General features: G+C 62.6%; 3 protein-coding genes across 7 annotated transcripts in view; 2 read left to right on the top strand and 1 right to left on the bottom strand.

Annotated features, from left to right (window-relative positions):
* The first annotated feature begins 839 nt into the window (after nucleotides 1-839).
* KIAA1522 (KIAA1522 ortholog) lies at nucleotides 840-16,947 on the top strand. 2 transcript variants are annotated; one of them, XM_032710189.1, is made up of 7 exons: nucleotides 840-1,064; nucleotides 10,722-10,877; nucleotides 11,088-11,143; nucleotides 12,312-12,429; nucleotides 12,795-12,911; nucleotides 13,030-15,903; nucleotides 16,126-16,947. In XM_032710189.1, exons 1-7 carry the CDS (start codon nucleotides 977-979, stop codon nucleotides 16,146-16,148), a joined length of 3,432 nt encoding a protein of 1,143 aa, XP_032566080.1. In that variant the 5' UTR covers nucleotides 840-976; the 3' UTR covers nucleotides 16,149-16,947. The 2 variants fall into 2 exon arrangements, with proteins under 2 accessions (XP_032566080.1, XP_032566081.1); XM_032710190.1 differs by lacking the exon at nucleotides 840-1,064 and adding an exon at nucleotides 8,940-9,301.
* Nucleotides 16,948-17,138: 191 nt separating this feature from the next.
* On the bottom strand, nucleotides 17,139-22,604 carry YARS1 (tyrosyl-tRNA synthetase 1). Its single transcript, XM_032709981.1, has 14 exons — nucleotides 22,563-22,604; nucleotides 22,388-22,452; nucleotides 21,656-21,802; nucleotides 21,397-21,572; nucleotides 20,929-21,058; nucleotides 20,576-20,656; nucleotides 20,209-20,301; nucleotides 19,879-20,014; nucleotides 19,621-19,706; nucleotides 19,104-19,239; nucleotides 18,614-18,708; nucleotides 18,306-18,499; nucleotides 18,032-18,173; nucleotides 17,139-17,844 (listed from the first exon to the last, which is right to left on the bottom strand). Exons 1-14 carry the CDS (start codon nucleotides 22,576-22,578, stop codon nucleotides 17,734-17,736), a joined length of 1,608 nt encoding a protein of 535 aa, XP_032565872.1. The 5' UTR covers nucleotides 22,579-22,604; the 3' UTR covers nucleotides 17,139-17,733.
* Nucleotides 22,605-22,684: 80 nt separating this feature from the next.
* Nucleotides 22,685-26,574, top strand: part of LOC116797959 (S100P-binding protein-like) — a 26,167-nt gene continuing 22,277 nt past the window's right edge. For 3 of the 4 annotated variants that reach the window (XM_032709984.1, XM_032709985.1, XM_032709982.1), the window contains exons 1-3: nucleotides 22,685-22,775; nucleotides 25,096-26,250; nucleotides 26,469-26,566. In XM_032709984.1, the coding sequence (XP_032565875.1) occupies nucleotides 25,216-26,250; nucleotides 26,469-26,566 (1,133 nt within the window). In that variant the 5' untranslated portion in view covers nucleotides 22,685-22,775; nucleotides 25,096-25,215. Of the gene's footprint in view, nucleotides 22,776-22,936; nucleotides 23,089-25,095; nucleotides 26,251-26,468; nucleotides 26,567-26,574 lie in introns of those variants that run through there. The other variant, XM_032709983.1, reaches the window with a different exon arrangement.

Raw genomic sequence — 26,574 nt, 5'->3', positions numbered from 1 at the left:
TTTAATGTTCTAATTAAAAATCAGGAGGGAAAGCTGGGCTTCAGAGGGGGCAGGCTGGCGTTCGCCCTTGGGAAGGGGCCCTGGCAGGGCTTGTCCGGGCAGCCTGGGCAGCTGTTGGAGCAGCAGTGCCTGTGCACGGAGCTGCTCGTCCCCTGCCAGCCGTGACCGTCTCGCTGCTGGAGCAGGGGCTGGAGCGGGGAGAAGCCGAGGTGCACCCGGGGAGGGCACGGGAAGGTGCCGGCAGCGTGAGCCACGTCCTCGTGACTTGCCCCAGAGACAGGAGTGGCCGTGGGGAGGGCGGCGGGGGGTTAACACCCACCGACGGGTGCGTGGGCGCTGGCATGTGGGTGCTCGCCCTGAGTTTGGGCAGCGGCCGGACCCAGCCCGTGTCCTCGGGCGCTGTACCCCAGCCTTGGAAGTCCTGTTCTAGTTTTGGCCACACTATGCCGGGCTCGGCTGGGGTGTCCCCATAGGGGTGGGACCCCCAAAACCCCCGAGTGGGGGCTGGTAGCCTCGGTTGTTGGAGCTGTGCTCGGGGACAGCCAGGCGTGCTGGCGGCTCGGTGGAGCGTGGCAAACTCCAGGGAGGTGGGAGCAGGGCTGGAGGCGAGTGCCATGCCCAGCTACCCCGATGCCCAGCGATGTTTGCGGTTCGGGGCGGGGAGGAGGGGGAGGCTCTCCCTTTGGCCGCTCAGCCTCTCTGTATCAGCCAGGCATCCCTGCCGGAGGGATGGGGCTGGGAGGGTGCTGTGGGATCCGACGGGTGATTCCGGCAGGCCCCTCCTCTCTGCCTGTACCATTGGCTCCGGCACAGCCGCCTGCGAGCGCTGAGCTCCGCCGGGGCCGGAGGGATGGGAGCCGGCGGCTGAGCGCCGTCGTCTGCCGGGGCCGCCCGGGCCACGCCGGAGCCCGCCCGGCTCCGCGATGTAGCACCGCGGTCCCCTCCACCCGCCCGCGGTGGAGGCGAGAGCGGCCTCATGGGCAACGCGCACCGCAAGAGGAGCCCGGCGGGCGCCAAGCCCGGCTCCTCCTGGCCCTTCGGCCGCGCCGGGAAGCCGAGGGCAGGTAGGAGCCGTGGGGATGCCAGGGGAGGGGGCGCGGGGGGTCCCGGCTTGGCGACTTTGGGGAAAGTTCGCCGCCTCGATGTGGGGCTCGCCAGGACTTGGGGGGGCTGCGGGGGGAGGCTTCGCTCTGCCCTCCCTGTGCTGGGGGGGCAGGATCAGACCCCCTGACGCCAGTGCCGGAGCTGGGGAGGACCCTCCGGCTGCAGGCAGGGGCTGTGCTGACACGCCGGGGACCGGCCATGGGCTCGCCGGCGCTATCAGGACGGGATCAGCTGAATTAGTTACTGATTTGTTTTCCGAGTGGGATCCCAGCAGTTACAACGGGGACCCAGCGCTGCCGGCGTCCCCCTCCTCCCCAGCCCCCGCTCCCATCCCCTGCCTCGGTTTCCCCCGCTGCGCCCTGGGGAGCACCGGGCTGGATCTGGGAGTGTTTGCGGGGAGCACCGGGCTGGATCTGGGAGTGTTTGCGGGGAGCACCGGGCTGGATCTGGGAGTGTTTGCGGGGAGCACCGGGCTGGATCTGGGAGTGTTTGCGGGGAGCACCGGGCTGCTCCCCCCATACTCATCACCTCGCTGCGCGTGTCTGTCTGTCCGTCTGCACACCAATCACTCCGCTGGTGCTCTGGCTCCATGGATGCCGGAAAGCCCAGGAGGAGGCATGGGGCAGGGCAAGCTCTTTCCGCAGGGAAGAGGAGTAGGGGAAAGGGTCGCAGCCAGCCCTGACCCGCATATGGAACCATCAGCCCCAGGGGGTGCCCGGTCCTGGTGACCTCCCTCCGTGGTTCCTCCATCAGAGCAGGGTGATGCCAACGGGGAAGGTCTCTGGCAGTAACGTCGTCCCCATCCTGGGGTTTCTGATTCCCCCACTGGTGTCATTAAACTGTCCTCGTGTCCCCAGCTCGGCCTGAGTCAAGGAGGAGATCTGACAGGCGTGTGGGCAGGTGTCTGGGGTTGTAGGAGTGGGGTTAGCAGGACCGAGGGGGGGTAACTGGGCGTTTTTCCCCTGTCATCCCTGCGGGATCCTGGCCCCGCCATCCCTCCTGCCCTCGGTCTGTTTCCCTCGGTCTTTACAGTGAGCAACCGCCCAGGGGCGTGAGCCGAGCTGTCCCCAGGGTAAACAGAGTCTGAACTCCACACGGGCTTGGGGAGTGCCACGCTGAGCAAAACTGTCCCAGAGAGGTGGAGGCTGGGGTGGGGACACCCTGCCCAGGGAGAGGAGGCCAACAGCATCTCCTTGGTATCTGGGGACACTGAGGCAGGAGGGTCCATGGCCGTGCAGGGACCGCAGGACCTCCACTGTCCACCTCTCCTACAGACTGGCTGCAGGCTCCTCTCTGCCACAGTCATCCTCTTGTAGTCTCCGTGTGGGAAGGGCTCAGTGCCACTGGACAGGGTCTGTTGTAGCCGCATCCCTGGCGTATCCTCACCTTTTCCATGTGGCATTCCCACCCAGACCTCCATCTCCTCTCCATCCCCTGCCAGCCTTGAGTGCCCCTGGCCAGTCCCTGACGCAGGACCGTGCCACCGCTGCCCCTTCCCCAGGGCTCACCAGGAGAAGCCCTGCTCCGTTTTGGACGCCCTGAAATGGGCGGGATGTTGGGACTGTGCGATTCCCGGGAGTCGAGGGCTGGCGCTGGGGCCGAAGGCCGTGGGGTGGAAGGTGCTGAGAAAACATGGGGCGAGTTGTGTTTGTTCTCTGCGACGGCTCCATGGCAACGGCGCGGCGGCCACAAAGCCAAAGAATTTGCATTGTGTCGCTTCAGCATTTCGGAGGGCGCAGCCGGGATCGCCGGCTGGGGGCAGGGTGTGCCGGCACCCACCGGACGGGCCCCGCCGGCAGCCCCATCTCGCCCGGGGAGACCCTCGGTGCTGCCGGATTGTGGGCTGGAGGCTGATTGCATATGGCAGGCAACTGCACCAGTGTCCCCCAGCTCCCATCTATTTAGCGTCTGGAAGTATAGACTTGGCCCTGCTGTGCCCATTGCTGGTCTATCAGACCCGGGCTGGTATCAGCAGATGCCTTAGTGCTTGTGCCATGTGTGGAGTAGTGTGGGCACCTAGAGCCTTTGGATCAGGAGGAGTCGGAGCAGTGATCCCCAGGGACAGGGTGGGCAGGCAGGAGCACAGCTGGGGGCTCCGGGATGGCTCTGCCTGGAGCAGTGATCCCCAGGGACAGGGTGGGCAGGCAGGAGCACAGCTGGGGGCTCCGGGATGGCTCTGCCTGGAGCAGTGATCCCCAGGGACAGGGTGGGCAGGCAGGAGCACAGCTGGGGGCTCCGGGATGGCTCTGCCTGGAGCAGTGATTCCCAGGGACAGGGTGGGCAGGCAGGAGCACAGCTGGGGGCTCCGGGATGGCTCTGCCTGCTGCTCCCTGCCTGAGCCTCCCCGCTCAGCCCCACCAGTGCCAAACCCACACACCCCATCCCCATGCTGGAGCGGGGCCCGGCTTGCTCCGGGTGCATCCCTGGCCTCTCCTTCCCGGATTTGTCTGTGGTAGGAGCTGCTGGGGAAGGTCCTTGAGCACCAGGGAGGCTGAAGCCTCTTATCACCTCCTTATCGGGACGCCCCGCCGGGCCCTGCTGAGTCAGGGCGGAGGAACGTGGCGCTGGGCCAGGCTGTGCCCCGCGGACTCAGCGGGGATGTGGCCAGCAGGGAGCTCTGGGTGTAGGGTCATCCTGCACCCGCCTTCCCACCGGTGGGCTCTGGGGCAGGTTGCAGGGTCAAATCATGGACTCGTGGAATGGTTTGTGTTGGAAGGGACCTTAAAGCTCATCTCATTCCAACCCCTCCACCGTGGGCGGGGACACCTTCACTAGACCAGGTTGCTCCAAGCCCCATCCAACCTGGCCTTGAACACTTCCAGGGATGGGGCAGCCAAATGGCCCAGGGGGGGCAGGTTTGGGAGCAGGTTTGGGGCAAGGGGTGCTGCGTGGCCGTGAGGTTTCCCAGCAGCAGTGCTGGAGCGTCTCGGCAGCCCCAGCTCCTACTGGGCAGCTCTGGGGTGGGCCGAGCAATTCTGGGCTCTTTCTCCTTCACAGCCACTCTCCGTGCCAGACCCACGCTGGGCCGGCTCCGCAAACACCCGGGGGGAGCGGAAAAGGGCAGGGGCCCAGCTCAGCGGGGGACACACCACGATTTACACAGGCACTTTCTCCAGGCACACCGGCCGGCACCCTGCTGTGTGCGGGACATCTGAGCCCTTCCTGGTGCCCCCTCCTGCTCCTGGAGCAGGGGAGGAGGTGTTCTGCAGGTGTCCTGGGCAGGCAGCTGCTGCAGCGCTCGGCTCTAACATGCTGTGCCGTGCCCGCTTGGCACATGCCCTGTCACCGAGGGGCAGGGATGGGACCTGCCCTTCGGCTGTGGGTTATCCCCCACCCCGTTTTGGTGGCACCTGACGCCTTTTCTCCCATCTTCTGCCTGATCCCGCATCTCCGTGTCCATCCCAATGCCCAGTGGAGGATCAGCAGCTCCTCAGTGTTCCCTGGGGAGAGCCCCGCGGGTGGGAGCGGGGTTGGGCGCTGCCCGCGGGACGGTGGATCCGTGCACGGAAAAACCTGCAACGTCTTGTCCTTAATCCGTCTCCTGGATTTACTCCTTCGCGGAGCCAAGTTCCTGCTGTGACAGGCAACGCCTGCCATGTGAGCAGCACCTGGGTACCCTGCAAACACGCTGGGCATGACGGCACGCGCCGTGGGACGCAGCCAGCCCCGGGCACCGCGGCCATGGGAGGTGGAGGACACCGAGGGAGGGGGATCAGGGAGTGACAAAGCTCTAGACTTGGAGGGAGGAGGTGCTGGTGGCCTGTCCCTGGCCATACATGCCACTAGTGACCCCGTATCACTTCTGAGGCTCTGCCCGTGGCCCTCTCCCACCCCGTGCGCCCCATCTGGGATGTTCCCGCCCGGATCCGGCTCCTGGCCGGGGAAGGCTGTTATTTACCTTCAAACCTGTTTGGTGGCTTCTCTTGGGAGGGGACGAGCGCGGGGTGGGGACGGGGTGGGATGGGCTGTTACGGGGGCTGGGAGTGAGGTACAGCTGGGCACTGGGGTGGTCCTGCCCCTCTCTGCAGCACTGGGACCCCCTTGGGCTGCTGCCAGACCCCTGCCCAGGGTCTGTGATAACACAGGGAGGAGGAGACGCTGCGTGTCACCACAGGGCCGGCTGTGGGGCAAGTGTGGGACAGCAGCGAGGTCAGGGCCTGTTGCACAACCCCGTGTGCTCCTGCCATGACAGGAGCCGTGGCTGGAGGCGACTGGAGCCACGACTCTGCTCCAAGCAGGAGTTCACCCCGCGCCAGCTCCTTCGCCAGGGCCCGTTGGCTCACTGAGGCAACACCGGCCAGTTTTCTACGCTGTGATTTAGAGGAAGAACAAACGATCCAAGTTTGTTTTCCCAGTTGAATTAATTTTAGTTCAGCCTCTGCGTGGGATCGTGTTTGAGAGCCGAGCCAGCAGTGCGAGTCGGGTGGTGTTTATTTGCTTGGTGGAGATGTTTTCCTGGCTGGAGCAGCAGACCCCTGAGGGTGGCCGAGGGCAGGTTGGCAGTGGGGGGCTGCATGGCCAGAGCCACCGTAAATATTATTGTGCTCTTATCCTGCAGCACGATCCTGTGGTGTGTCCTAGGGTGTGGATCCTGGGCAGAGACAGGGATTTGAGGAAAAAGAGTGGCAGGGCTGGTTATCTTCAGGGGCACTGTGGCCCCTGAGCCCCCCTCAGCAGCTGAAGGTTGGAGTGCAGAGGGAGAGAGGGACTCGATGCTGTAGCAGAGGGGCAGGATAGAGTCCCTTCCAACTTGGAATATTCTGTGATTCTGTGGTACTGGAGCAGAGTGGCAGGTTCCATGTCCTGATTGCTCCATAGGGCTCTCTGGGATGGGGTTCCTAGTGCACCCCATTAGTGTTATCCATGCTCATGGCATCTGCAGGCAACTGGGGAGCAGAGTGGTCCCCAAAGCCTGGGCACACACCTGGATGCAGCGTGGTGGGAAGGAGCCTCAAAGGGTTGGGAGAGCACCAACCCCGTGGGGCAGGGGGGCTTCTTGCTACCCTCTGCACTGCTCTGGCTCCCACGAGAAGGGAGGCAAAGGCTCCATCCCACTGAGCTGAAGGACACAGGAGGGCTCCCCTGGGGACCTCACAGCCCCTTCCCTCCTGCCTGCCAGCTCCCCCCTCCTCCCCATTTTTCTCCGGTGAGTCAGTGGTGGTGAAGGGGCGGGCAGGGAGCTGCTGCCTGTTCCCTGCCTCCTGCTGCTGCCTGTTCCCTGCCTCCCGCCGCAGGAGCCGCCGCTGTGCAGGGAGCAGGCAAGTCGAGGCAGTGCCGAGCAGGCAGAGATGGATGTTTGCAGCTGAGCCCGGCCAAACCTGCTGCTTGCAGGAGGCACAGGCCTGGCCAGGAGGGGGACAGGAGCTGGGATTTTCTCCTCTAGCTCTCCCCAGGTGAGGAGCAGCATCGAGGGAGCTGGGCTGCCACTGTGTCCCACTTGCAGCATCGCTGGTCCAGGGATGAACAGCCCCGGCCATGTTCCTGTGGGGTCTCAGCTCTGGTCTCTCCCTTGTGCAGCCCTTCCCATTCCTGTCCCTGTGCCTCCAGCCCTACTCTGCCAGCACAGAGAGAAGCAGGAAGAGCTGAAGGCGAGGTGCCTGGGGTTCCCTGTCCCTTCCTATCGCTGTGCCTTGCTGCAGGGATGCTCTGCTCCCTCCACACCGTCCCTGTCACAGGTAGCAGCAGATACCAGCTCGGAGTCAGGGAGACCATCCTTGAGAGAGTGCCTGGTGCTGAGAACCCTCTGGCTCTTTCTCTGGGAGAATCCCGCTGCCACATGTGGACAAGGCACGTGTGTCAGCCGAGCCCAGAGGGGACAGGGTGATCCAGGATGTATTGCAAGGAATGCACAGGCACAAGGGCCGGGACACCAGCCCGACCGGGCGTGTTGCTACCGGCACCAGCTGCAGCTGCAGCAGCTTCCCCAGCCCACCGAGGCCTGCAGCCTGTGCCACGGGATCAGGGCTCTCTCCCTCCTGGATTCTCCCTCTTTTCCTGTCCTGTTTGTGGCAGGTTTCACTGTGTGTTGACAGAGCCAGGGGCGAGGCCGGCTGGACGAGGATGATGCGGTAGCGAAGGTCGCAGGGAGTGGGAGGGGAAGCGGAGGCTGCTCTTCGCAGGCTGCCACAAGGCTCCTCCGTGGCCAGGATAATCCCGGCTCTGCCCTGGATTATCCTTTGGGAGATTGCAGGCAGCCATGCTGAGCTCTTCCTGCCCTGACCACAGCCATGTCACACTCAGGAGGGGGACACAAGTGTTGTCAGTGAGGGACGTTCTCGAGGTCCTTTGTGTCCTCGTGGGCAACGGGCCCATGAAGGAAGGTGGAGCATGGACAGGGTGTCTGCCAGCACCTGGGAATGTCCTCACAGCCCTGGGAGCAGCTTCCATGCGTGCTGCCATCGGCAGACCCACGGGGCTGAAGCTCAGCTGTGCCTGGGCCCTGCACCAGCAGCACAGGGGGGACTGTCCACCTTCACTGCAGGGGCTCCCAGAGCTCCTGGTGCCATGAAGGGGCATCCTGAGTGCAACCCCGTCCGTGCAGGCAGAGATGGAGAGCTGGACCCTTCCCTGTGGAGCCGGCAGCAGTGTCCCTCAGCACCACCAGCCGTGGCCCTCACTGGGCTCGTGACGGGCTGCCCGGAGCGCAGAGGGCAGTGCTCAGCACAGCATGTGGCTGCCGGCTTTGTGCTTCCTCAGCCCTTTAATTATGTCCCTTTTCCACTTGTGCTGTGGAAAGAGCCGGGGAGCGTCTGCCCGCGGCCCCCGGCACCTTCTGGGTGAGCGCGTGGGCAGCGGGGCCGATCCTGCCCGTGCTGGGGCAGGTGCTGGGGCAGGTGCTGGGGCAGGCACAGCCGGGGTGCTGCTGGTGTTGGGCGTTATGGCCACGGAGGAGTTCCAGGGAAGAAATCCTTGCTGAGCCCGGCGCTGCCTGGCTGGGAACACAAAGGTGCCCTTCACAAGGTCAAACTGTGCCTTGGGCTGCACAGTCACTTCCTGGGGTCTGCTGGGACCCTGTGTTGGGTGACGCTGCTCTGACTGCACCCCAGCCTCTGTCCTGATGGAATAAACCCTGGGCACAGACTGTGGAGAGCTAGCAGGGCAAGGAATGGAGGGTTTGACACGTCGGCTCCCAGCTGGCATGAGGACACAGCTGCCTGCTGGCAGGTGCTCTTCACCTTTTAGGACAAAATGCTTGTAAAGGGGGAGAATAGGGCCAATTCCCAAGATGGCACAGGATTCTCTGGCTCCACTGCCCTGAGAACATGGAGCAAATCCATGGTGGGGACCATCAGTGCCAGGGCTGTGCCAGTGCCTGACTGCCTGGCATTTCTGCCCCTGCCTTATGTGCCCCCGCACCAGCAGCTGGAGCTACTGGTTAGACTGGTCTGAGACCTGGTTCTCCCCCAGCCCTTGTGACCATGACGTGGCCGTGCTGGACACCCTGTCCCTGAGGACAAACACCCTTTGCCCCACCATGGCTCGTGTCCCCCTGCTCTGGGCTGAGCTGTGCCAGGAGCTGGGGGAGCTGTGGTGGGCACCATGTCGTGGGGGGCACTGGGGATGGGCAAGGAAGGGGAATGCCAGCCCTGCTGTCTGTGCTGTGTCATATCCCAAGGGCTGGTGCTTGCCGGAGGAGAAGCCTCCCAGTTCTTCCCAGTTGGCCGCACTGTTGTGGAAACGAGCAACTGGTTTGCGGGGAGCAGCGTCCCGGGGGGTCCCAGGGCTGCGAGAAGGGGAAATCGGGGGAAATCCTGGCCGTGAGCCTGGAAGAACAGATCCCTGTGGTCCGTGCCGTGCGTGGGAGGAGGCGGGAGAGCCGGGGGAGCGAGCGGGAGGCCAGAGGAGGGGCCCCCGCTCTCCTTCTCCCGTGACCGAGGAGCGCGGTGGGCGCAGCTGGGGCTGTCCCCTCCTGCCACCGCGCAGCCGTCCCCGGGTCGGGCTTCTCCCCGCTCAGAGGCAGCTGCGCTGGAGGAGCCTCTTTGCCTGGCCGAGCATCCTCCCGCCGTGCGGATGAGGACGGAGGGAGGGAGGTGGGGACCGCCGGCATCCGCCTCGCCGACCACTGCACAATAGGCTGAGCCTCCTTGGGGGGCGGCGGAGCCCCCCTTCTCTGGGGACCAGACCCTCTCCCCGGCCACCATGGTGGTTTTCATGGGCAGGAACCTCTCCTCGCTTCTGGCTTTCTTCAAGAAGAAGGGTGAGTGAGCAGCTGGGAGGGACGGAGGGAGAGAGGGAGCATCGGTTTGTCCTTACACAACCCCTGCCTGCCAGGACCCCCGCTGGTCACCCGCAGTGGGCAGGGGGGCTGCCATCCCCGGGGGAGGGCAGGGAAGGTCACCCCAGCCCTGGCCTCGCCCGCCGGGAAGTTAATGGAATAAATCACAGCGCTCCTCTCTCTGGAAAGCAGCTCCGAGGGTGTTTGGAGGGGTGTCAGGCGAGGGGCTGCCGAAATTGGAGGGGAAAAGGGTTTAGGAACATGATGGTGGGGGGGCCGTGGGTGTCTTGTGTCTCCTGCAGGGACCCTGCACCAGCACAGGGGACCCCTGTGGCACCAGGCTCTGCCGGGCTGGCCGTGCCCCCGTGCCCGTGGGTGCTGGCGGAGGCAGGGGCCGGCATGGCGGCAGGGCGGGCGGCTCCATTGTTCCAGGCCTGCTCCTTTGTGTGCTGGATGGAGTCAGAGCACGGCTGCCTCGCTGCCTGGCTGGGCTGGCCGTGAGGGGATGGGCTACGTGGGGGATACGGGGGACAAGGGGACGGGTGTGTGGCACCGGCGATGCTGAGCAGCAGGTGCCCGTGGCCCCGGGGTGCTGCCGCCAGCCCCGACGGTTTCCTGTGCTCGCCCTTCCCTTCCTCAGCCTCGAACTGGGTTTTGTTTTCCGGGCAGGAAGAGTTTGAGGCTTCGCTCGGGCAGGAGCAGGCAGGGCTGTGCCTCGGTGCCGCAGTGCCCTGTCTGGGTGGTGCCAGGGCAGCCCCCCATTGTGGACACCCCGAGGTGCTGGGGATGATTGTGGGGAGGGGGCTGTGAGATGGGGAGTGAGGGCTCTGTGCTGTCCCAGGCATGGCAGATGGGGTGTGCAGCACCCCGGGGGGCTCAGAGCAGGAATTTGGGTCCTGTGGGGTCTCTGCAGCTGGTCGTGCCTCAGTTTCCCTTGTCTGTGCAGTTCCCAGCCGTGGGATGGGCATGGGGTGAGTCCCTGCTCTTGGGGTGATGAGCAAGGCCTGGGAATGACGCAATGCTCCGAAGGGAAAGCCATCATCTTCCCATCCACATTTAATCCCCCTGTGCTGCCCTTCCTCTGCTCCGCTGCCCCCAGCCCTGCACAACTCGCTCCTTGTTTACTCCTAACGAAGGCGCTGGGGAGGAGGGTGGTCCCATGCCCAGCACAACTCCAGCCAGTGGGGGAAAAAACCAGTGGAGACAGCCCGACTCCAGCATATCGACCGGCCGGGCAGAGCCGTGGGATGTGATTTCTCAGTTTGGAGCTGGGCGGGATAACGTCATCCCGGGATGGTTGTCATCGCCCGGCGCTTCTCCCGGCTGCATCCCGTGGGTGGGGGTGCCTCGGTGGGAGCAGGGCTGTGCCCCCCCAGCTGAGCTGACCCCCCTGTCCCCGCAGGCGCTGCCAAGGGCGAGGGTGAGAAGCGGCTGAGTGTGCAGTACACGGCGGGCGAGGAATGTCCCGACAACGTCTTCTTCCCCAGCACGCGGCCCCCGCACCTGGAGGAGCTGCACAGCCAGGCTCAGCAGGGGCTGAAGTCCCTGCAGCACCAAGGTAGGTGTCCCCAGCCCTGGAAGGGCAGCTGGCTGTCCCCAGCTCCTGGCTGTCCCCAGCTCCTGGCTGGCCGGGCTGTGTGGGTGGCGCGATGGGACTGACCGGAGTCCAGCGGTGGCCGGGGTGTGCAGGGGGCACTGCCAGCTCAGCAGCTGCTTCCCTGCCTGCGGGCTCTCCCGGGGGGATTTACCTCCTGCCTTCCCTCCACAGAGAAGCAGAAGCAGACCAAAAGTGCCTGGGACCACGGGGACACCAGCAGCCTCCAGGTGAGCCCTGCCGAGGAGCTGCCTCTGCCTTGTGGTGCTCTTGGGGGTGCCCCGGGGGGTGAGGGGACACAGGGTGGCTCCTCTGTTCCCCCTAAGTGGTGTTTGAGGTCAGACAGGGAACCAGCCAAGGTGGCAGGACCATGTCCGGGGGGGTTGTTGGGCAGGAAGGGGCTGTGTGTCCCTTGGTGTCATCCCCTTTGCCCCATAATGAGCCACTGTCCCTGTGCTTGACCTTGACACATTCTGCCCTGTGGGGCTCTGCCAGGGACCCCCACCTTTCCTGCATCCCTCCATCCCCCTGTTCCTGTCCCACTGGTGTCCCCTGGCAGCCCTGACCAAGGTGGAGGGACAGGATGGCACAATAGGGACTGTTGACCATATCTAGCCTGGTGTCTCTGCCCCTCCCCAGCTGCTGACGAGGAGAAACTTCACTCTCTTGGCCAAGCTGGGCTTTGGTGTGTCCCTGGGCTCTGACCCCGCTGCCAGTGCCTCACCCACCTGTGTTTGCTCAAGCTGCTGCCTCCCACTGGCTCTTGTCTCCTTTAACCCCTTGGAAGCAGGGTCTGGAAACCCCAGGGTGGGCAGAGCCACGGGGGCAGCGAGGTGGAGGAGTCAGGATGTGTCTCATCCTGACCTCTGCCTGTGCCAAGGGATGGTTTGGAGGGGTGGGAACACTGGAAGCTGTGCCTGACGTGGGGCTGTGCCACTGGCCGTGCCCATGGTGGCACCTGAGTGCAGGGGGTCCCCAGCCTGACTGCATCTCTGCCTGCTTGTCCCTGTCCCACACCCCTCTCCCAGCCATGGCAGCCCTCCAGCCCTGGGATCCGGGTCACAGCCAGGCTGGGAACAGCCATGGGGCCAATTTTGGCTTGGCACAGAGGCAGGGCTGGCAGTTCCTTCAGGTGCTCCCCTGGTGGGCCAGACCCCATCTGTCCTGCTCTCCGGGGGGCTGTGAGGCCACGCAGGGTCCCAGGGGCTGCTCCCAGCCCCGCTCCTGGTGGGAGGACTCTGGATGCCGGCGTGGCTGACTCAGCCTTTGGCCCTCGGAAAGGCTTTTGTCTGGGCTGCGCAGTGAGTGTGAGGCAGGGAAGGGGCCTGGCTGGGGCTGGGGCAGCTCCGTCCCCGCTGCCCAAGGTCCTCTGAGCCCACTGTCCCTCTGTCCCCGCAGTCCTGCGCGTTCTCGGAGGATGACAGTGTGTCCATCCGGAGCCGGGCGGCCTCCTGTGCCACGGACAGCACCTCTGAGGACGCCCTCTCCATCCGCTCCGAGATGATCCAGCGGAAAGGTACCCGGCTGGGCGGCCGTGGGACGGGGGGGACACCAGGCAAGGGGATGCCAGGGGGGTCGGAGCTCATGGCAGGAAAGCTGGGCTCTGCCTTGGTGTGGCCACGAGCCAGTGCAGGGATTTGGGGGCCCTTGGGAGAGATGAGAGCAACTCCGGCTGAGTCAGAGCGCTGGGGCTGGGCAAGGGGGATGGACAGACAGACAGACACAGTCTCCTCCCTGCTGCTGGTGCCTCTTCGGGCTGTTCCATGCCTGAGCCTGGCTTGTCCTGGAGCATCTCTGTCAGTGAGTGGGTGCTGGGGACACTGGGGACACCCTGGCCAGGGCCCCTCTCACACCTGCTGGACCCGCTCACGCCTCTTGTAGGTTCCACCTTCCGACCGCACGACTCCTTTCCCAAATCCTCGGAAAGGGCTGGCAAGAAGAGGAAGGACAGGAGGACGACAGTGCTGGGCATCCCCCAACATGTCCATAAGGAGCTGGGTAAGCATCAGGGGTAGGGGGGATTGTTAGGGTCTGGTCTCGTTGCCCAAGCTCCGTTTGCCTTGGCTCGGAGTGTCTGCCTTGGGATCACGCTGAGGTCATCTCTCCCTGCTCCCAGGTCTCAGGAACAGCCACGAAGCCAAGGGCCATCCCGGGGCTGATGGGCGAGGGCCGGCGGGGCGCGGGGGCAGCCAGGCAGCGCAGCCCTTGCTGAACGGCGGGCAGGTCTCGGGCGACGCCGTCCGCATCCCCACCATCGACGGGAAGCTGCAGCCTCTGGCTGTGCCCGGCGGCGCCCGCGTCTGCCTGGGAGCCTTGGAGGAGGCAGACGCGGCCCTACAGAAGCACATCAACAGGGTTTACTACGACGACACGTTGGTGGGGAGGAAGACAGCGGCCAAGCTGTCGCCCATGCTGAGGCCGAAGTCGCTGGCCGTGCCGGGCATGACCACCTACGCCAACCACCCGGAGGTGGCGATAGGCCCCGTCATGTCCATCTCGCCCCAGGGCACTTACATGTCCAAGATCATCCCCAACGCCATCCTGCCGCCCATGGTGGACGTGGTGGCCCTGACGCGGAGCAGCGTGCGGACGCTGAGCCGCTGCAGCCTCGTGTCGTCCAGCCCGGCCTCGGTGCGATCCCTCTCCCGCTTCTCCGAGCGCAGCGCCCGCAGCCGCGAGCCCTCCTCCTCCAGCGACAACTGGAGCCACTCGCAGTCCACGGAGACCATCGTCTCCAACAGCTCCACCATCTCCTCCCAGGGCGGCTGCGACCACCGGCAGCACGAGGCGGGGCCGCACAGCGAGGTGGATGCGGCGGCTCGCTCCGACACCGACCAGATCAGCGTCTACAGCTCTGCCAGCTTCGCCAGCTCCTGCTCCAAGCCCCCTGCCGGCCTCACGCCTGTGGCCTCGCTGGCTGTGGGGAGCAGCAGTGGCCGGGTGTCCCCCGCCTACAGCATGAGCAGCCAGGCGGATGGCTCGGACACGGGCAGCCTGGCCAGCGAGCGCTCCTCCGCCCGCAGCGTCTCCCTCAGGAAGATGAAGAAGCCCCCGGCCCCCCCTCGCAGGACCTACTCGCTGCACCAAAAGGATGATGGGGAGCCCAAGGTGCTGGGGCTGCCCCCCAAGCCCGACCGGCGGCCCCAGCGGGAGAGCAGCGTGCCCTGGTCCCCGCGCCCCGAGCCCTTCAGCCCCACGACCGAGGATGAGGTGTTCTCCCCATCGTCGCTGAGCGAGACCAGCAGCCTCCATTCCGAGAGCCTGGCTGGGGCCAGCTCCCCTGAGGCCTCACGAGGCCGCCCTGGGGTGACTGTGGTGCTGAGGGAGCCCCAAGCTCAACCCAAGTGGAGCTGCCCAGATGGGTCTGACCGCACCATGTCCCCCTCCAGCGGCTACTCCAGCCAGAGCGGGACGCCCACACTGCCCACCAAGGGGCTGGGACCCCCATCTGTGTCCCCAGGCAAGTCTCAGCCCCAGAAGCCGGACCGGGTCTGCTCCCTTCAGTCACCTGCGCTCTCCGTGTCCTCCTCCCTCACCTCCATCTCCTCCTCGGCCTCGGACCCGACGCCCCCCGAGGTGCTGACCTGCCGCTCGGACCGGTTCATCATCCCGCCGCACCCCAAGGTTCCCGCTCCCTTCTCCCCGCCACCCACCAAGCCCCAGCAGCCCCCGGCCCCCGCCGGCCCCCTCCTGCCCTCACCAGACTCCTCAGTGCCCAACACTGCCTGCCAGGAGCCCGGGGCCAAGCTCAGCGGCAAATCTCCACCTCCATCGCCGCCTCCTGCCTACCACCCGCCTCCCCCGCCAGCCAAGAAGACGGAGGGGAGCCCCCAGACCACCGGGGAGCCCCCCGCCGACACCACCTGGCCCCCGCCACCGCCGCCGGCTCCCGAGGAACACGACCTGTCCATGGCAGACTTCCCCCCTCCGGATGAATCCTATCTCTCCAGCCTGCCCGATGCCACCTCGGCTCCGGCGGACGGGCAGAAAGCGACACCAAGCCCGGGGGCTGCATCTTCACCACCCTCGTGTAGCCAACAGCAAGTCCCACCGGCCGGGGCACCGCAGCCCCTGTGTCCCACCGAGCCCCTTCCCGAGGCCTCCGTGCCGCCACCACCACCGCCTCTCCCACCACCCTCGGCTCTGGCTCTGCCACCCCAAATCAGCCTTAAGAAGGTGGCCAACGGCCCGCGGGCGGACGCCAGGAAGGAGCCGGTGTCACGGAGCAAGAGCGGCCCCGTGCCCAAGGAGGACGCCAGCCTGCCCATCGTCACGCCCTCGCTGCTGCAGATGGTGCGGCTGCGCTCCGTCAGCGTGGAGCCGCCGGCCGGGGCCGAGGAGCGCCCGGCCCCGCAGAAGCCCGTCCGCCGGTCCCTGTCCACGCGGCAGCCCCCTCCTGCCAAAGACACGGTGCCTTCCAACCCGCTCCACCACGCCGTGCACCTCAAGGCGGCCGCCTTGGCCTCCGGCGGGGCCGCGGAGAAGCCGCCCGGCGGCCAAGCGGCCCAGCCCGGGGGGCCCCCCGAGGATGGGCAGCTCTCCCCCAGGAACAAGTCAGCAGCCTCCACCGCCAGCTTCATCTTCGCCAAGAGCTCCCGGAAGGTGGTGATTGAGACGGCCTCGTCCCCCGAGGCACAGGCTGACCTGAAGAGGAACTTGGTGGCCGAGCTGATGAATTTCTCGGGGCAGCGCTCGGCGGCTCCGGCGGCCGCCCCGCAGGGCCCTGGCAAGGCACAAGCCCACCGAAAACCCGGCAAGGTCCCCCCTCCAGTAGCCAAGAAGCCTTCGCTTGGCCCAGGGTCGGCTCCTTCCCCGCTGAGCCCAAAGGCAGCAGGGGCAGAGGCGCTGGGCTCCCCGGTGCCGGATGGGAACGCCACGGCGGTGCCGGCGGACGAGAGCAGGACTAAGAGCGAGCTGGCAGGGACGGCAGCCGCGGGGACGGAGGGCAGGGACACCACAGAGCCGCCAGCTCAGAGCCTCCCTGCACAAGGTACGTAGGATGGGAGCCCGGTTCAGGAACGCTGCTGCTGTAGGTGCTCAGGATCCTGAGCTGTACATTCCCAGGCTGTACATTCCCGAGCTATAGGCTCCCAGTGCAGCAGCTGGGCCGTGTTGTGGCTGGGGCGGCACTGGGACAGCAGGGAGAGCCTGGTAGGGCTGTGGGAAGCGGGGATTCGGGGTGGCTGACGGGCTCTTCCCTCCTGCCTTGCAGATGGACGGGGAGAGACGGCCTGAAGGACAATGCTGCAGGACTGGTGCCCCCACGGACAGGAATCCAAATCTCTCAGGGACCTGGGCAGGTCAACGGACGAGTGTGGAACTGGCAACTAACTTAATACAGGAAGCAAACAGCCTTAGCCTCCACGGCCTTGATGATATTTATGCAAAAATGGTGTTGGTTTCACTTTCCTAAGTACTACAGCTTTATTTTGCTTTTTTTTTTTACTGGACTCGAGGCCTGTGCCCAGAGCCAGCACCTCCTCCCTGCCAGGCTGCTGCTTGGTCTGGGCGTGTGGAGCCGAGAGGAGTTTGGGGACTGAAGACACCAGAGGTGGGACCACTCTGCTCCAGGCCTGCGAGGAATTGAAGCACTTTGGACAAGGGAATGGGAAGGCTTTGGCCATGGCAGTGCCCGGGGGGATGCAAACAGGAGCAGGACGGGATGGAAGCACTGGCTGGGAGGGACCAGGGCTTTGTCCCCTGATGGAGAGGCAAGAGGGGCTCGTGGCCAGTGCCAGCTCCGGCCACTCGCCACTGCCCATCCCAGCCATCCTGCAGCCACACTGGCCACAGGGTGAGGGGGAGCCTGGCTGCCCCTTGAGCTGGTCTTCAGGCCCTGGGCTCTGGGGTGGAGCCTCGATTCTTTCTGTAAACTTGGGTCACATTTTGATTTCTTTTGATTGTAAAAAAAAAAAACCAAACCAACCAACAACGAACCAACAAACCCAACCAAACCAAACCAAAAGCAACCGACCCTCTGCCGCCGAGTAGCTGCTCAGAGCTCTGTACCTGGCTGGTAAAAATGATGACCTAAGCTCGTTGCCTCCTGTGCTTCCTGGCTTATGGCCACGGCACTGCCACACGTGGCAGGTCCCTTCTGGATGGTTCTGAGCTCCAGGGCGGGCACAGACCCCCATCAGGCTGGTTCCCAGTGCCCACTAAAGCTCAGGAGCAGGGCTGGCTGCCTGCTCAGCCGCCTCCCCTGGACAGACAGGCACACCCGTGTGCAGTCAGCTTGACGTTTTATTGGGTTTATGACAGATGGATCCCGAGTCAGTGTTTAAGGCCCACACCCCCCACAGGCTTGGAACAGACCCACAGGTGCTCCCTGGACTCCTGGCCAAAGAGCAGCCCCAGTGGCCACAGCCCTGGTGGGCTGAGGGTGGAGCAGGAGGTGCCCAGGCAGGGCAGGGGACGGTCCTGCTGGGCTGTCCCAGCCCTGGTAGCAGCAACACAGGTTTGAGAAGCAGCTTTTCCCTTCTGCCCTCACCGCAGCACCCACACATGCCATCCCATTCGGGACCAGTGGGCAGGGAGTGCAGTCCATGGCACAACTGGGAGCGAGCCCATGGCCCCAGCGTGGAGCTGAAGGCCACGGGGATGAGTCACACAGGTCCCTTAGGTGGGATGCCACCTCCAGGCCCCAGTGCTGGCCCACAGACGAGGCCCAGGGGGATGTTGGAGGCTGCCAATTCAGTCCCAGAGCCTCCAGGTCCCGCAGGGCTGAGCCCCCAGCTCGGGGCACTGAGCGGGGAGATGGCAGAGACTGAGGTGGTGGCGGGGGCCAGGCAGGAGGCACGAGCAGCAGCCCTGGCACTTGTTAGCTGATGGTTCCACCCTTGAGGCTTTTACAGGAGACTCTCCCCAGCTTAGTCAGGAAGTTCCTCTGCTTCCACTGCGCGACACAGTCCTCGGAGACACGGAAATCAGCCTGGGAGCAGAGCAGGGAGGCAGGATCAGCAGTGGGGCAGCAGTGCCCAGCTTTGCTGACAGTAACAACCGTGGGCACCGAGGGGCAAACAGCCAATCTGGGGTCACCCAGAGGCGGGGACACCCTAAGCACTGCCCCAGTCAATGCCTGGAGCCCCAGCCACACTGAGCTGTTCCCAGCCCCTCACCTGCAGCTTCTCAAAGACCTTCTTCTTGGGTTTGAGCTCCTCGTCGGGCTCCCCACCCTCATACCCCTCCACGTAGACGCGCTCCCCGGCGCAGCACCCGGCTGGTGGGTCCAAGGGCTCCACCTGACGGGGCTCTCCCATGCTGGAAGACAAAGCAGAGTCACCCCAAGGTGGTCCCCACCTGCCCCTCAGCACCCTGGGGCAGCAAAGGGCAGTCCAGACTGTCCCCTCTGGAGCACTCCCACCCTGGTGCCCCCCTCCCTCCCTCCCTCACCTGGAGGCACACAGCACCATGCCCTGAGACTCCACTCCCCTCATTTTCTGGGGCTTGAGGTTGCAGAGCAGCACCACGAGCCTGTCCTGCAGCTGCTCCTTGGGGACGAACTGCACCAGGCCACTGACCACGGTGCGGGGCTCGGCCTCGCCCACGTCGATCTTCTCCACGTACAGGCTGTCTGCGTCTGGGTGCTGCCAGGGGAGGGGCAGGGATGGGAATGGGGTGGCAGGGGAGGGGGCAGACCCCCCCAAAGCCCCCCAAGTGTCCACGTGGGGTGGTTACTCTCCCCCACTGCCCTGTTGTACCTTTTCCACGCTGATCACTTTGCCCACGCGGATGTCCAGCCGGGACGGGATCACTTCCTCTGGCTCCGAGTTCTTGGTGCCCTTCTCTCCAGGCTCTGCAGGGCAAAGGGAATGGTCACATCATTCAGCACAAACTCAGGGAGCTGGCCAAGCCCTGGGGAGCACAGTCACTCCCAAATGCAGACCATGGGGGGAATACCCTGCAGGGAATTCCCTGTCTGTCTCTACACCAGGGAACACAGCCCCTCCTCTGCAGTGTTGCCCTCTCAAGCACCAGAGCAGCATCTCCAGAGCAGGCAAACAGCCCTGGCATTGGCCTTCCTCACCTCTCCCAGTGTTCTCCAGGGCTGTTTCTGAGACAGAAGTTTCAGAACTTCTCTCTAACCTCAGCCCCTGGAGAGACTCTCTCTCACCCAGCCCTGTGTGGTCAGGGCCCTGCTTCCCTGAGGTCCCAGGGCCCCACTTCCCTCAGCTCCCAGCACCTCCTTACTGGCTTTGGACGGGTTGGGATATGCAGCACTGCTCAGCTTCTTCAGCTCTGGGCTGTTGAACTTCTCTCTGATGGGGTCAAGCAGTTTGTTCAGGGCCACTTCCACCGAGTTCTTCAGGTCTCCGGGGTGCACGACCTGTACATGACAAACAGGTTCCTGTCTGAGGCCCAGGGTGGGAACTGGAGGAACTGGAGATGAACCCCAACCCTCGGCCTGGTTCCCCTTGGACATCAGAGCCCTTCTTTTGGACACTTCTGCTTCCATCTGGGAAAAGCTGAGAAGGGTTTAACTGCTGCTCTGTTCCAGGATGAGGCTGATGTGGCCCTGTCCTGCACCAGGACAGCTGGTGACCCCACATCCTTCACCCATCCTCTCCTGGCTGGGAGCACCCTGTCACTGGGCCACACTCCACACCTCTTCCCAGTGTGGATCTCCATCTCCCAGTGCTGCTCCCTCCCAGACTGCTCCCAGGAGCATCAGGCACAGGGAGAAGGTTCAGCCCCTCCCAGCACTCACCTGCTCAGCAAAGTCCTTCTCCAGGGCCTCATAGTCCGTGTAGGTTTTGTTTCCTCCCCATTTTTCTTCTCGCAGCACCACAAACTCTGCAACACACAGATTTTAAGGCTCAGATTAACTCAAGGCTCAGATAAAACCACCTGCCCCACTCTGCCCAGGGTGGGGACCACAGGCTGGGGAGGTGGCACTCAGGGGACACGCTCCTGTCCCCTCTTCTTATCCACAGGGAAAACACCCCCAAGCGTGGTGAGCCCTCACCTGACTTGAGGGGGAAGAGGACGTGCTTGATGAAGGAGAGGACACCGTTGTTCTCCACGTTCCCTGGCTCACAGAAAGCCTTCTTCAGCTTCTTCTTCACATCCTCCTTGCGGTCCAGAAGATCAATCTTTGAGTCCTGCAGCAAGAGATTTCCTCAGCCCCTTCACCCAATGTTTTGCCCAAAAGAGAAAACTCACAAGAGAGTTGTTACAACTCCCTAGAACCCCATATGAGCAGAGAGGTCACCTTGCCTTGGGGTGCAGCCTCTCCACCTCCAGCCCTCAACCTGCCCCTCTACAATCCCCTGGCACAGCCAGATCAGGCACCAACCTCCTCTGACGAGCTCATTTTGCTGCCTGTCAGCCCAGGAACCATCGGGTTCATCAGATGGACACGCTTGGCATAGCCCAGGGAAGGGAGGTACTGGGAAAAGGCAAGAAAGAGGCAAGTCAGAGACAATCCTCATCCAAAGATCACCTTTCAGTCACAATCCCTGCTTGCTCCTGGGTCCAGATGACTTTGGAATCCAAAATAACAGGACCCAGAGAGCCATTGTGAGCTCCCAGGGCACCAGAGCCCTGCAGCAAAGAACACTGTGGTGCCAACCAAAACCCCACACACCCTTCTCCCAGTGGATCAGCAAGTGTCCAAGCCCTCCCTCAAGCCCCAGGATGGCAGAAACCCCTCCATTCCTGACCTTCTCTGCAAAGGTGAAGATCTTCCTCTGGTCAACCCCTCCAAACTGCGCATCCACTTTGAGATATTCCTCGTCCAGCGCCTGTGGGGACACACAGAGCCCTGAGGCTGGGCCCAAAACACCCCACTCCAGCTCTGCTCAGCCTTCAGACATCCTGCCTGTCCCTCAGCCTCTCCCAGGGCACTCCCACCCTGGGAAAGGACGGGAATATTCTGGACTGTTTGCTGCACCAGCAACTTTGTGCTGCTGCCGGGTGGGATGTTGGGGTGGAGAACAACGACCTGGACACCCAGCCCCTCACACCCCTGCGGTCCTGGCTTTGCCAGCACCTCCCTGGGCAGCCCCTGCCTCACCTGCAGGCCTGGGTAGAGCAAACCACTCAGCAAGGGATGCTCCACCTGCTTCACCACCTCCGCCCCTGCCTTCTTGGCGTCGTGCTGCGTCACCACCGAGGACAGGCGGTACACGTCCAGCGTGTATTCCCTGTGGGAAGGGCACCACTGAGCCCACCTGGCATGGGGAGCATCCCACAGCGGCTGGCCCTGGCCTCACTGAGAGCAGACAAAGCCTGGAGGCACCTTCACTTTGCCCCAGGAACAGGGTCAGGAGAAGGGCAGGCTCAGGAGCAGCAGAGCCCCAGGTCGGGCTCTGCCGGCTCAGGTGCCCCAGGACTCACATGGGGACACCCCAGAGTGGCTGGTTCTGGCCTCATTGAGAGGAGACAAACCCTGGAAGCACCTGGTGTCCCAGGAGCGGGGTCAGGAGCGGGGCAGGGTCAGGAGAAGGCCGGGCTCTGCCAGCCCAGGTGCCCCAGGACTCACTTGCTGAGCTGGTAGTCGGTGCCTCGGACAAATTTGAGCCTGTCCAAGGGCACCCCGATGCTCTCCAGCATGGCCTTGATCACGTGCTCGTAGTAGCGGGTGCGCAGCTCCAGCAGCTCCCAGGGGGCCTTCATGTTGTCCAGGTAAGCGTGGAGGTCAGCAAAGAGGATTGTCACCTGGCACAGAGGGCACAAGTCACTGCCAGGAGTCCAGGAAACCACCCCCCCCGGGGTGTGGGGTCCCGGTGTGACCTTGTTACCTCACACCCAGCCTTCAGGAAATCCGCAATCTTGGACATGGGCACGAAATAGGCCACGTGGGGCTTGCCCGTGGTGGCCGTGCCCCAGTAGATCTTCAGCTCCCGCTCCTTCAGGATGGCCATGAGCTTATCCTCGCCCAGCACCTCCTGGAGGGGAGCACAAAACATGCACATCTGGCACAGCTGGGGAGGGCAGGACAGTCCTGCGGGTGGGCGGGCTGGGCACACCGCGTGTCCCGGGGGCGCTGCTGGTGGAAGGGGCTCATCCCCGGGGCTACACCCGGCTCTGATCCCCCCATACCCCTTTGCCCGGGCCCCGATCCAGCTCTGATCCCCCCACTACGGATCCGATCCTGCCCCCGCTCCAGCCACGGTCCCCCCGGTACCTGAACCCGATCCTGCCCAGTTGCCTCCTTCCCAACCCCTGTTCCTGCCCCAGTCCTGCCCCGATCCACCCTCTGATCCTTCTCCCAATCCTGCCCCGATCCCCCCAATCCTGCCCCGATTCCCCCAATCCTGCCCCGATTCCCCCAATCCTGCCCCGATTCCCCCAATCCTGCCCCATTCCCCCGCCCCGCTTTGCCCTGCTCCCGATTCTGCCCTAATACCCTTGTCCGGGCCTCGATCCTGCCCTATTCACCCCGATCTTGCCCTATTCCCCCCGATCCTGCCCTAATTCCCCCGGATCGTGCCCCGATCCCCCTTCCCCGTTCCTCACCCATTCCCCGGTACCTGCAGGTTCCGCGTGATGAGCTGATACTTCTCCTGAGGGCCGGGCGCGGGCTCCATGGCGGCGGCTGCGGGGGCAGGACAAGGCGTTACCGGAGCCCCCACCACCCCAGGACTCCCCAAGACCCCCCAAAATCCCCCCTGTCCCCCCCCTTTTCCCCTCCCCGTCCCCACCGACCTGCCCCGGGTTGCATCAGCCCCGCTCGGCGCTCGGCTAGCGGCGCCTGGGCGGCACGATCGCCGAGCTGCCGATGGGGAGGTGAACGGCGGGGAGGGGGCCGCGCTGCGCCAATCAGAGGGCGTCTCGCGCGGGGGGTTGCAGCTCTCCGCCAATCAGAGGGCTTCTCGCGCGCGCAGGGGCGTGGCCTCGGCGCCCTTAAGATGGCGGCGGGTGAGGGCCGGCCCGTGGCTGCTGCTAGGGCTCCTTTATCTCGTTTGTCTCGTTTATCTCGTTTATTTGGGGTGCTTTACCCCCTTTCCCGGCGCTCGAGGAGCGGCCGGTGCCCCGGCGGGCCGCGAGGAGGAGCGAAATGGGTGGGCTCGCCCCCAAAGCCCCGCCTTGGGGCGGTGCCGTTGAGGCGCCGGTTGGGCGGTGCCCCTTTAGGGAGGGATGAGGGGCCGCTGGGCTCCGTGAGGAAGAGGAGGGGTTGCTGGTGGTGTCAGTGCCTTCGAGAAGGAAAGGCTCCAGGGCGACCTTACTGCAGGTTTTTAAGTGCCTGAAGGGACTCCAGGAGAGGGACTTTGGACAAGGGATGGAGTGACGGGACACAGGGAATGGCTTCCCACTGCCAGAGGGCAGGGATAGATGGGATATTGAGAAAAAATTCCTCCCTGTGAGGGTGGGGAGGCCCTGGCACAGGTTGCCCAGAGAAGCTGTGGCTGCCCCATCCCTGGAAGTGTCTAAGTCCAGGTTGGACCACCCTGGGATAGTGGAAGGTGTCCCTGGATGGGGGGTGGGCTGGATCATCTCTAAGTTCCCTCCCAACCCAGTCTGGGATTTTGCCTTTTCGGAGAAGATAATCTCACGTGGTGGACAAATCACAAGCAGCCTGGTTTTATCAATTTAAGGACATTTAAGCTGTTACAGGCCATTTCCACAGAGTAAATCCTTGCACAGCCCCTGAATTCCACACACTGCTGTGGGAATGGCTTGGGAATCATCACCCAAGTTACCCAAGTCCTGCTTCCAGAGTCCTTGATGTAGGGCTGGAAGTACAGACCCAGCCCAGGATGGGGTGGGCTAAATTGGGAAGGTCCCACAGCAAAGAATCTGTTTCCTTGTCAGCAGTGGAAACTTGGGTTTCTTGGGAGACTCTTCCAACAAAGAGGCTTCAAAGAGTCGGTTCTTTCAAGTCCATTGGTTGGATTGGATTCAAACTGAGAGAGGGCAGGTTTAGATGGGATATATGGGGAAAAAATTCCTCCCTGGGAGGGTGGGGAGGCCCTGGCACAGGTTGCTCACAGAAGCTGTGGCTGCCCCATCCCTGGAAGTGTCCCAGGCCAGGTTGGAGCAATCTGGGATAGTGGGAGGTGCCCCTGCCCATGGCAGGGGGTGCAACTGGATGATCCTTAAGGTCCTTTCCAACCCAAACCATCTCATGATTCTGTAATTAGGACCTGCATTATCAGACTACCACACCCCATAGGACCAAATCCATGTTTAATTTGATTTTATTTATGTTTTTCTTGGAGAACTGGGAGGTAAATTGTAGAGCTCCAGGCAAGCACTGGGACTGCTCCTGACTCCACGTGTTCCTGTGGGGGGTTTGTACACACACAGCTCATTCCCCAGGTATTTTTTTTTTCCTACAGCATCATTCTGAAAGTGCCCATGTTTATTATTCTGAAAGTGCCCATGTTTATTATTCTGAAAGTGCTCATGTTTATTATTCTGAAAGTGCCCATGTTTATTATTTAGGCAGAATGACAAGAGGAAGCAGCAGAAATTCCCAGGTTTTATCCCTGCAGTTGCACAACCCCCTCCCTTTTTTAAGCAGTAGGTAGTCAAAGCAACAGGAAGACAAAAAGACATTCCTTTAAATCCTTGGTCAAAGAGGACAGGAAATACCTTTCCTTAGTCCAAATTCTCCTGCTGGCTGAGAGTCAAGTGCAGGGCTTTCAGGTCCAAAGATTCCTGTTGGGGAGAGTCCTCACTCCGAGGAAAAAGAGGGTTTGTTTGTGAATACTTGGAAACGGAAAGGTTCTTTATCTGGTGATCTTGGGTTGTAATGTGTGTTTTGTGTGAGTGTCTCAGTGACTAATCCCCTCCTGAATGACCCCTCTGCTCCCTGACCGGGTTACTCTTCCCTTGCTCAGTTTTTTCCTAACCCAAAAAAAGACTTTTTATGTGTTTATTTGTGTCTTTGCAGGGTGGGGGCTGAGACACTGGGAGCTTTCATTTAATACCTGAAGCGTGCTCTGTGATCTGGGGTTGTGAGCTGTGATTCCTGGGGTCTGGTGTGAGTGATTTGCAGCAGTTTTGGAGGGGGTGGCACAGAGATGTTGGTGATTGGGGTTTGTATTAGTCCTGCTTGATAAAACCCCGTGTGAGGGAACACTCAGGAAAGAGGGATTGGTTTGTGTGTTAGGACCCAAAAGAGTCAGGAATAGAGATGGTGCCTCAGCCAGTGTTTTCACCTTCCCTGTTACATCCCAGCACCTTTGGAAAGCAGCTGAGTTCATTTTATTGAAGGTGTTGGTTTTGCTGGCAGGTTGGAGCCGAGTCCTGCTGATTCCTCCTCTGAAGGGGCTGCTCAGAGGGCACCAGGAGCAGATGAACCTCAGAACAGGCCTCTAGAGCTGGAAGCAGAGATCCAGGCAGCGACAGCGACATGGGAGACGGTTCCCCTCATTCCCCTGGGCTCTGTCTGTGTCGGGAATTCAAACAGGACACGGTTCCCAGGGCCAAGAGGTTGTTGGATTCCGCAGCGCAGCTCCAGGCCCTGCAGTCAGCCAAGAGGGTTCGGGTGTTGAGTCATGTCTGCAGCACTCCAAAGCCATCAGAGAACCTGCTGCTCCTCTCCCCAGGTTCTCCCTGCTCCCATTTTCTGGATGACAGTGGCCAGGGCGACCTTGCTGCCAGTTTTTGTGGGTCCAAGTACAACGATGTGACCATTTCCCTGGACACCAGCAGGTGCTTCGATGACACTGAGCTGGATGACTCCCTGCTGGAACTGTCAGGCAGTGAGAAAGGGAACTCTCCTTTCCATTACACCGAGGAGGAGATCCAGGAAATCTTGGCAGATGATTGCATGGAAGCTGAGCAGCACCTGATTAGAAAAAGCCATCTGAGCCAAAGTGTAACTGAGGAGAGTGGACAGGCCGGGAGCAGCAGCTGCAGCGGGGCCTCAGTCAGTGAAGATGCCTCGGAGATTGCAGAGGAACCAGAGGCACCTCTGCCCCAGGAGCATTCCCCAGTCAGTTCTGGGTGTTATCCTGGCTTTTTGAGTGGAAGTGCTGGTTTGGGTGGGATCCACCTGCAGCAGGACCTGGACCTGCAGGATCTCCTGCGTCTCAGCCCCTTTGCTGTCGGCGATTCCGATGAGCCCATGGAGGGCAATTATCTGATGGAGGTGGAAAGAGAAACTCTAGAAGCAATGATAGATGATTGTTTAGGATATGCTACAACTGCTGGTAGCTGCATTCTCGAAAAATCCTTGGAGCCTAAAGGCCAGGAAAGCCTGGCTTTGGATTGCCTGGGAAGAACCGTGCCCTTGTTTCACCTTGGTGATGAGAGCCCAGCACCTGGGTCTGGAAACAAAGAACTTCCCAAAGCAACAGCGAGCTTGTTTTCAAGGAAATCAGACTCTCCAGAGGATGGTGAAGGGGAATCTCCAGGAGCTGAGCAGCCATCAGGCGACATTAAAGTAAACTCACATCTTAATTCTTGTAGCTAAAATGTTTTTAATTCCATTCCTTTGGGTTTGTGCTTGGGGTGATGTCCATAGGCACACAAGTGCTGTGTTTGTACAGGGGAGGATTTTTCAAGTGGAGCAAAGTGTGATTTTTATATAACTGTACAAGCAGAACTTACATGGAATGATTTTATTTTGCATGTTAATCCCTTTTTTCCTTACCTTTCCAGTTAAGTGACACAACCATAGTCCAGACCGTGCAGGAAGAGACAAACAGTGGGAAGAAACCTGGCAAAGTTATTATTGGCCCACAGGAGAAGGAGAAAAGGTAATTTC

The sequence above is a fragment of the Chiroxiphia lanceolata genome, chromosome 24 (genome assembly GCF_009829145.1).
Source record: "Chiroxiphia lanceolata isolate bChiLan1 chromosome 24, bChiLan1.pri, whole genome shotgun sequence".
NCBI lineage: Eukaryota > Metazoa > Chordata > Aves > Passeriformes > Pipridae > Chiroxiphia > Chiroxiphia lanceolata.
This window is presented reverse-complemented; position numbering and strand designations above follow the sequence as displayed.